The sequence below is a fragment of the Apteryx rowi genome, unplaced genomic scaffold, assembly GCF_003343035.1.
Source record: "Apteryx rowi isolate R43461 unplaced genomic scaffold, aptRow1 scaffold_284, whole genome shotgun sequence".
In the NCBI taxonomy this organism is placed as follows: domain Eukaryota; kingdom Metazoa; phylum Chordata; class Aves; order Apterygiformes; family Apterygidae; genus Apteryx; species Apteryx rowi.
The window spans coordinates 29,391-39,296 of NW_020449241.1; the positions used below are offsets into that span (position 1 = coordinate 29,391).

A 9,906-nucleotide genomic window follows, 5' to 3' on the forward strand; every position below is an offset into this window, starting at 1 on the left:
CTAGAATAAAAAAAATTAACTAGGTGAAAGAGATGTTTATTGATCAGAACAACAACAAAAAATGCTGCTTTTTTCCATACCTCATGATAGTAGTCCATAATTCCTTGCAGTATCTTCTTCAGATTACTGGACTAATTGTACATGAAAGAAAACGTTACAGACTTATTACAATTATTAATTTCTCTGAAATTAAGTAAAAATTTATAATCAAATGTTTACACAACAGCTCTAGGAGAAGAACATGTAATGTTAGGGAAAGAGAAATACTGCAAGAGAAAATCCCCATGCAAAATGCTGGCAGACACTTAAACTAAAATTCAAATGCATTGAAATTAATCTCAATAATTAATCTGAGTTTAGTTCTGAACTGTAGTTTTTAGACTGTTAGATACACTCAGGACTGACACCACACCCAGCCTCACAAAACTTTTACTAACTTCAGTTTTGAGTACCTTTATTCTCCAGTTGTCACCAACATCATCTTTAATGCGATTTAGCCAAGATGCATCAAACCAGGCAACATCTCTAAAATGAAATTAAATAATTAAACATTAACAAGCACACATTTAAATAAGATACCAGACTATCAGCACTGCATTATCAGGATGTTTTACTACGGTCTCTGATGAAACATGAATTCCTGGAGATTACAAGTTATAACTGTTTCACAGGGAATTTCTATCCTGCCTGCTGTATTATGGGCCATACACCACCACATCGGACACTATCTTTCAGTGCAGGAGGAATTTCAATATATGCTTGAGTACGCTAGGAAACCTAGGGATACAAGTATGTGAATGCCTTGCTGAGTTTTTAATGCATAAAAAAAATGGTCATAATGCCATAAGCTTTAAATAAACTAACACCAACATTAAATACCTACTTTAGCACATTTGGGTATGTAAACATTCACTACAATTAGTCAAAGCCACTTATCAAGAAAAAGTGGGKTTTTTTTGTTTTTGTTTTTGTTTTTTTTTTTTAGAAACACACTACTGGCATTTCATAATTTCTGAATCTGGTTGGTCCTCCAGGCAGATATATATTCACTTCACTGGCATAAATAAGGATGAATTGTTGAGAGAGGAGTTTACGCTAACTGAGCTGCCAAGAGGCACAATTGCAGCATATCTAACAATATCTAACTTTTACACAATACTGTTTATTCATTGGTTTCAGAGCACCTAATAAAAGATGATTTACAACCAAGTTTGTTGATATGTAAGTAGGGTTAATAAGCAACTTACTCAAGGCCTGCAGCAGTCTAGTACCACAAACAGCCATGCAGTAAGCCCATGTTCTAGCTACTACGCTGGACTACTACTAACAAACCTTCACCTGCGTGAGTGGCGATTATTTCTTATTCTAGCAGCCTGACGTGGTAGTTTGACTGATCTGCTACTTTAGAAATAGTGGCATCCTGCAGGGACATACTAAATTAAGCCCTGCTGAGCCACTGTGACAAGGGAGCTTGTCAACCCACACAGTGTAGCGACACTGGGAAGTGACCCTCAGAGAACCCTGACTAAGCAAATCTGAATCAGTTTTTGCCAGGCCCTAGGAAAAGAGCAAGCTCTGTCTCTACACAGCACATTTTCAAGGACTGAGGTCTTCTTTTGGCTTTGATTACTAACAAATTACTTCAAAAACAAAGATACAGTGTGAACAGGTGATAGCAAGATAAAGAGATGGTAATTCAATCTTCCCTTTTATTATCTGAGTCAACAGCAGCAATAAAGTTTCAGCGATGACTTSTGCGATGATACTGTTTCAATAAGAGACTGATATTACAGTCATGTCTGAGGTAACTGCAAGTTTTAAATCAGCGTGCCATCAGCCCACTACCACTTGTCATCACATCAGTAACATGGAATCATTTGAAGTAGGTTTGTTTTTGATTGTCCCAGTATTATTTTTTGAATAAAGAACTGCCACAGAACATTCCCAACACCTTTTTCCACACAAGTAGATAAGTTAGTATTTCAAATTTAGAACACAAGCCTATGTTAAATTGAGCTGCCCCAAGAGGAAGAGAATAGAAAGACACACCTTTTGAATTTTTAGTTCCTCATGCCAAAGAAGAGAAACATATCACCTGAAGTACAGATATCCATGGAAATAGTGTTAATGGAAAAACTAAACCCGATCGTATCATTTGTGCCCACTTATCCTTAAGTATGGTTCCAGGAATATTGCTATTTTGAATTTAATACTGCTGTATTCCCTCTTGATGAGCTGACAATACAGAAACCAAAGTATAAAAAAATAGTAACAATCTTATTGAGTCCTTTGTTTCAGCATAAACAAAGGAGACAAAATTCAATTATTATATATTAGCAAACAAGACTATTTCATAATTCAATCTACCATTGCCAGTTACTTCTAATATCAATAGCAGATTAGGGAGGAAAAAAGGTTGTAGAAGTAGTCCTGGACAGGAAAAACAGAATGGAGTCCAATGAATATCTCCCTGTCACCACCTCTATTCTTTCACATTATTATTCAACTATGACATCAGCCCAAAACAACAATGTAAAGGTATATTTTATCTTCTACTATAAACTGCCTATTGTAAGTTTATGACTACCCAAAAAAGTCAGAAATGCCTACTCTTATAACCACCCACTCCCAAGTGGTGAGGGAAGAGGCTACGCACACTAAATACAAGAACTTCAAGACATTAAATACCTTCTCTTTGAACTTAAGCATCAACTTACATTTGATGAAGTACCTGTGCCATGGCAACACCGTTAGTCAAATCCTGAACATCTCTGCAAGGTGCAGCAGTATTGAATGTCTGCAACTAAAAGAGGGAAAACAACATGTTTCTTGATCAACAGAGAGAAGGGCAGGAAATTAGTTACCCTTTTCCTCTTTAAAGCACAAACCTTTAGCAAGATGTCTTCCTCCTTTAAGCAGCCCGAAACATCAAAATCCTTTCTGAACCATGCGGTTTGAAAGTCAACCCAATTATCTCAATAAGTGTGACTGTYGATTATGAATAGTAGTTTTAAAAGTAATAGTAGTATTAAAAGTTAGTATCCGTGCTCTGCTTTTTCATGCTGGTCCTTTTACTGTAAATCAAATTATGGAATACTGCTTTGTGAAACTAAAGTCATATTTATCCATCCTTCAGATTAGGTGGGAGTGCTTCATTCCAGAGACATACTATCAAAATAGAAAGTGGTACCAGAACAGAGAATGAAGGCTGAGGAAAAACAAATCCAGTCTTTTACTACCTGCACTTAATAACATAAGACACAACATCAATAGAGACCCCTGAGATTATTTTGGGGCAAAGAGTAAGGGAGAAAGAGTTATGCAAAAACAGAAAAACGCAGTTATATGAGAGCTATTGCACTCCATGGATATGAAGACAGCTGAGGAGGACTGAACAATTTTAAATCCTGCGAGCTGACAAGATATTTACTTGCAATATAAAGATGTTCCTATTAAAACATACAACTTCAAAAATACTGTTATAYACCCAAGAAATTTTTACCATATCCTGAAATCACATATCTTTTCCTGATAAATAGCAGTTATCAAACATCTACACTTCCTAATGTTTAAGCACAGGGCTGTATGCAATTTTACCCATCTACATATTTCTGTCAAGATTAAGCAGAAAGACCCAATTTTCACTCTTCATCCCTACTACAAAACCAGATTATAGACAGAACTCTTTTACAGTTTAGTTGCCTGACCTATCCCATATGAATTTTTACAATCTTTTGTATTCTAATTGGTGCTTCCAGACACAAGTATAGTTATGGTCCCTTTGCACTATGACTATACAAACAAGATGCAATTCCCATCCTAAAGATTAAATTTCAACAGTTCAGATGTTTTGCAGCTAGCTTCTCCAAAAGTAACTCAAGTCACAGGAATACCTTCAACATTTCTACAGCCCTGTACAGCACTGCAATATACTTTCACATCGGCTCTATATGTGATAAATAAGCATCTGCCCATCAACTTGATGTATTCCCACTACTGTTATAGATCCATAGGCAGCTCTTCTGCTGGGCTACTAATTTCTGCATGCAGTTTTAATTGTTAGTTTTAATGTATAAAGCTTTAAAACACTGAGATAACTAGGCCCTCAGAATATCGCTCCATAAAACTGTGTTTGTACTAAGTCCAGCCAAAATCTCATCCAATACTATAGCCTGTCTTTGCCAGACTATACAAAGGAAAAAGAATACAGAACAGATCAAGCGTACCACCCTATCCCCTCAAAATACTCCATCAGGCTCTGGGAATTTGTGTCTCAGGACTCCTGAACCACTGACAGTAGATTTGTCTTTAGCAGTCCTCAAAGGAGTTTTCTTCCATAATTTGGTTGAGGCACTTTTGGAGCCACAAACTCAGCATCCACAGATTCTGCAGGACCATCCCCTCTTGTCCGAGCTCATCACCCACTAGCTTCACTTGACACCCCCTAGTACCTGTGCAGAAAGAGACAGTGAACAAGCTCTCTGTACTGACCCTTATCATACCCATCTCCTTCCAGTGTGTCTTTCCCAGGCTGAACAGTCCTAATTTATTTAGCCATTCCTTGTATGGAAGCTCTTCCATACTTCCGATGAGAATGGTCACCTTTCTCTTCACTTTTTCTGGTTTTCCTTTATTTAAGATCTATAGGATGGAATTACCTGAATGTCACCCAGTATCCAAAACGGAGGAAAATTAAGAGAAACTTAACTAAAACAAAATTCTTCTATTAAGAAATATATACGCTGAATAGAATGGAACCAAGCACACATCCTTATAATCTCTGCCCACTATGAAAATTGATTTTTTTATACTTACTATGTTTATCATGTCCTAAATCATCTGTCCATCTGTGAGAAGACTTTCCCAATTATTTTGGGACAGCTTAGCTTCTTCAAAGGCCACCAATGAATGACCATATCTAATGCTTTGGGGAAATGTAGCTACTGGGACAGAAGTAGTTGAAAAGCACAGTTTCCAGTTTTGAGAACTTGAGGCAGTCACTGCACCTACTGTTTATGAAGACCAGCCATGTTCTCAGAAAATTTGTTTCCTTGCTTTAAAAACAAAGTCTAAGCAAGCCCAGAAGAGAAAAATATGCAGACGGAGCCTTTTTTATTTTTATTTTTTATTTTTTTTTAGTATGTAAGTATTTTTTAATCCTGTATTAGAGCAAGCAAAGAGTCAATAATCCCTTGTAGGTTACATAAAAGATTAAGTAGAACACAACCTGAAGCAGTTGTGATTGACAGCCTTGGTTTCTAACACTACAACAGCCTTAATGACGACTCAAGAATGGGCTTGGAAGCTTATGAGTCAAAACTGGGCATGCCAGAATTCAGAGTTTTATGGCACAATATTGTGATACAGTCATTTGGATATACATACTTATAAATTGAAGAAGTAAGATAACAGGTTCTACCATTTTGCTTCTACAACCAAGACTGTTCAAGCCTGTTAAAGCAAGTAACAAAGCCTTAGACAACCTTGTGACGTGCAACACTGCTTTATGCATGTCAGTATCTCTCAGAATAGAAACAGCTAATTAAGACTAAGCAAAAAGCAAGACTGTCACCCCAAAGAGCACATTCTCTCTGGGTGCTCCCCCTGCAACCCCAAATCACTTCGGACTACCAGAATTCCTCACTGCTATCCAACAAATTTTGCCTGACAATCTGCATCTGCTTGCAAAGTCGAATTGCATCTTTAGCATTTTCTATGCTTCTGTGTGTTTTGCAGTTTTTTAGCAAGCTGAGAACAGTTGAGGACAGCTACTGAGAGTCTTTGTTTCTTCATATATTTAAAAGTTACATTTGTGCCTAGAAACAATGAGAGTAGAAGTGTTAGTTGTGTATTCTCCAAACCCCCATGCCAACCGAATAAGGTCCTCAAAACAGATTTTCTGTATTTATAAAAATCACTGACAGCTGGGAGCAGGAGAAAGAGGTTGTTAGAAGCAATCAGGGACTCCAGTACTGTAGCAACACTAGTCTTTCAGATTCAATTAGTTTTTCTAACTACAGCTTCAAAGACATGCTGTTACTCATGCTGAAGACCATTTCAGATATCAGCCATGAACATAGCTTAAACGCACCCTGCTACTTGCTCTTGCATGCGGAGCAAATTTTTTTCTCCCAGACCTACAGCTATTATGCTGATAATATAAACTGAAAATTTGATTTTACATCACCTAGCACTATGCCTTTTCTCTGGATCTACTGATGGATTTACCAAACAGCTGTAGATTAAACAAGACTACGTTCACATTATGCAGTACAACTCTAGAAACCCATCCAATACTTGAGAAAAATATGCCCTCAATTTCATCTGGAGGATCCAGGGTTAAGGTACTCCAGCTGACACCCAGATTACATATGCTAGGGATACAGGTTTTATAGTTAGTCAAAGAGATTTTGAAGTAATAATAAACATTCCCATTTTTAATCCCAGAATTTTAGTAATGATAACTCAGCCACAGAGAAAGACAGCATTACAAATGCTGCCAGTGCCAGACAGAGACATATGAATACATCTATCGTGGAAAAAGCTTTCTATTGAAGATATTACCATATATAGCTGTTCGACTATCCATAAGGTAGCATTTATTCACATAACAAATGACTTGTGACAGGACAGATAAGATTAAAAAAAAAAAACTTTTAAAGTTCATTTTTATAAAAATACCTTCAATAAACATACCAAACCTGTAACACTACTCAGTAGAGCTGGACATGACGAACTAGCCCTGCCAGACTTCAAGCACTCTTCCTTTCCAAGATGGCTTAAAAACTATTTTCTTAGGCAGCTTTTAACTTGTGTATATGAAGYTTGGGATTATGTTCACTCAAATCATTTTTCTAGAACACACTTTTAGGAAGAGGATCATAACTGAACAGAAACAAACCAGTAAAGTAAATTTTCACAGAAGTGATCCAAAAAAGTCCCCCCGCTTTAAACAATGCTGCTATCTCATAAATTATACACCAAAACATCAACACAATGTAGCACTGCAAAAACCCAAGGTCAGGAATTCTAAGGCTACTCTGAAAGCATGCCTCAGTCCTGCAAAGTACCTAATGGATACTTCAAAGTCACGGCAGTACACTGGCCATACCTCAAGAGAGGACTCGTTACACAGAATTAATCCACATACAAAGACTTTTCTCCAGATGCCTGCTGTAGTTGGGATTCAAAGACAAAATAAACTTTGGGGAGGTAAAACATCAGAAGACATCCAGGAAACTTCTGCTCTACTATAGTAAAGAAAACACCTATTTTAATGGCACCTAAGCATAGAAGATACTACAGCATCACCAGGCCTACTGATTGCTGCTTTTATCGCTCCATTGTTACCTTGAAGTGGAAAATACTAAGATTTATTTCACATAGAGTAAACAAAGTGTGTCTTTCTGTGGGACTTCTTAGAAAATTCAACTTTAAAGTCTGTTGCAGAAACAATGGTAACAAGCATTATCAGAAGTCAATTTTCCTTGAAAACTCAAATACATTCCCTGTATAATTTAATGCAATTCCATTACAGTTTTTTTGGTAATATCCTTAAAAATTTAAGTCCGATGACATCTGGGTTGCAGGAACACTAAATAATGTTTTTATTCATACTTTCTCCTATACGGAACGCGTGTTTTCTAGTATAAAAATTGCTAAAATAAAAATGCAAGAATTGGCAGCAGAACACCAAAAATTGTGAGCAGAGTGAACATGTGTTTGCTATACTAATAGATTTCTCAATTTTTTTTGTCCATTAGGACTATAGAGAGTTAAAGAACCCTTTTCTCTTCAACTGCAAAGCATTTCATTCCCCTCTCCTTAAAAAAGCTCTACTTTGTAAGATCGATTTTTTTTTCTTATTCAGTCTTCTATGAAGTTCAAGTTGAAAGAAACTTTGAAACACATCTTTGGTTACACTCAGCTTCTACTAAGTTATAAATTAGGTCACAGGAGCAAGGTGCTAGATCTGAAAACATGCATATGGCCATGTATCTGCCAAGTACTGCATACACAACTGGAACATACAGATCTAGATATTCATTTACACTAATGACCCTGTATGATGTTCTTTTAGCTAAGGCTGGTTAAGGCTTTATTAGAATGCACTTTAAGAGAAGTTATGTAATTAGACCTATGTAACATGACTAAACTAAAAATAAGAATTAGGCTTAAAATATTTAAGCAGGAATTGTAAACATATTTCAACACTGCTGAAAGGAGTTTGAGAAAGAGTTCAGGAATGTATTTGCTCAAGCTGTTTCATTAATTTATTTTGCAATAGAATCATGACAGAGCTATTCTTCTCATCTATGAACAGATGATACAAAGCTGAAGAGCACAAAGAAGAGAAAGAAGAGAATGCATCGATTACAAGATAAAGAATACCCAATCCAGGAGAGGTAAAGCATAAGATGTCTAGAATTCTAAAGACAAACTAAACATTAGCATACAAGGTAACTAACAGAAAAAGAGAGGGAGGAAAAGAAAGGAGGAAGCTGTTTCTTCAGTGTTTTATAAGAAACTGAATTGTATTAAAACTTTTGTATTGTCATGCAGAAAGGAGAAGGAACATCTTTTTGGTAGCTACTGCTAAATCACTTTTGCCATTGTGTTTTTTCTCATCTCTGGTTTCATTTCCAGCTCTACATAATGCTTCTAAAATAACCCATTCTTTCCCTTTTTTCCACACTTAGCATACCCCAAATAGCTGTTATTGCTAAAGGAACAGTCCATGCAAAGTAGTTCTGGCCTTACCTGCAGATTTTATGCAACACCTGCACAAGTTGCTCTATTATTTAGTACAACACGCTCTTGCCAGGTTTGCATCTCTGCATGACCAGAATTACAGATAAGAAAGCAGAGAAAACTCAGAAAGAAGAAGGGATAAAAAGAAAGGAAGCTTGATTAATGAATCCAACAAATACATGCTTCTTGTGCGTGCAGTATGCAGCATCTGGCTGCAACAAATGCTCTAACCAACTAAAGGATGGTAGGAGATGAAGTTCAGGCTCAGCTCTGAGGTTTCTGCCAACTGAATTCAAATTAATTGCATGTATTTAATGTTATTGTTAATTACTGTGAGGCTTCTACATTAAAGGATTTGCTGAAAAACCACTAATTGGACCTATAGGATATTCCAGAGGTTGTACCTACAGTTCAAGACTATTACTTTTGCAAGAGTCGGGGGGGGAGGATATAAAATAAACATATATATTATGTAAACCGCATTATTACCGCGGCGTTTTTACCCACATAATCGTCATTTTCTGTCCATTTGCCTCTAACTCGGATCTCCCACCCCCTGAAGCCCCTGACAGGGGCAGCAGCGGGGTGCAGCAGCGGGAACCCGCCGCACTGCCTCCAGGGCAGCGAGAACGCCAGCCCACGCCGAGCACACACAAGCCACGAACGCGCGGGAGAACTGGGGGGGGAGGGGGAGGGCGCGGGGCCGCCCCCGCACCCCGCCCCGCCCCCGTCGCCACGGCAACGGCGCGGGCCCAACAGGTGCCCGCCCGCCCTTCCCAACGGCCGCCCGCCCCCCGCGAAGCCCCCGGCCGCCGTGACCCGACCGTTGGGTGGGTGTGGGCGTGGGTGGGTGTGGGGGGGAGGGTCTGACTGGAAAAGCCCCGCTCCGCCGGGGGGAGGCCGCTCCTGAGGGAGCGCCCCCCCCCCGCTGCCGCCTCATCGGGAGGCCGCTCTGTGACAGCGAGGCCCGCCCGGGGCTCACAGGGGGCCGGACGCCGCGCAGGGGGGGGGGAGGACAGGCAGGTAGGCAGGCAGGCGGGACACCCCCTCCCGCCGCGGCCGCGACACTCACCCAGAGGATGAGGCTGTCGCAGAGCAGGAGGTCAGTCGGCTTCGCCTCCATGGTGGCGGCCTCCTCCCGCCGCCGGCCGGCTC

General features: G+C 39.1%; 1 protein-coding gene across 3 annotated transcripts in view; it reads right to left on the reverse strand.

The window, feature by feature from the left end:
* The window catches only part of HOOK1 (hook microtubule tethering protein 1), a 31,587-nt gene extending 21,687 nt beyond the window's left edge, over window positions 1–9,900 (reverse strand). For 2 of the 3 annotated variants that reach the window (XM_026069031.1, XM_026069029.1), the window contains exons 1-4: window positions 9,824–9,900; window positions 2,718–2,803; window positions 453–525; window positions 81–131 (exon numbers count right to left, since the gene is read on the reverse strand). In XM_026069031.1, the coding sequence (XP_025924816.1) occupies window positions 81–131; window positions 453–525; window positions 2,718–2,803; window positions 9,824–9,874 (261 nt within the window). In that variant the 5' untranslated portion in view covers window positions 9,875–9,900. Of the gene's footprint in view, window positions 1–80; window positions 132–452; window positions 526–2,717; window positions 2,804–2,888; window positions 2,943–9,823 lie in introns of those variants that run through there. The other variant, XM_026069032.1, reaches the window with a different exon arrangement.
* Window positions 9,901–9,906: the final 6 nt, after the last annotated feature.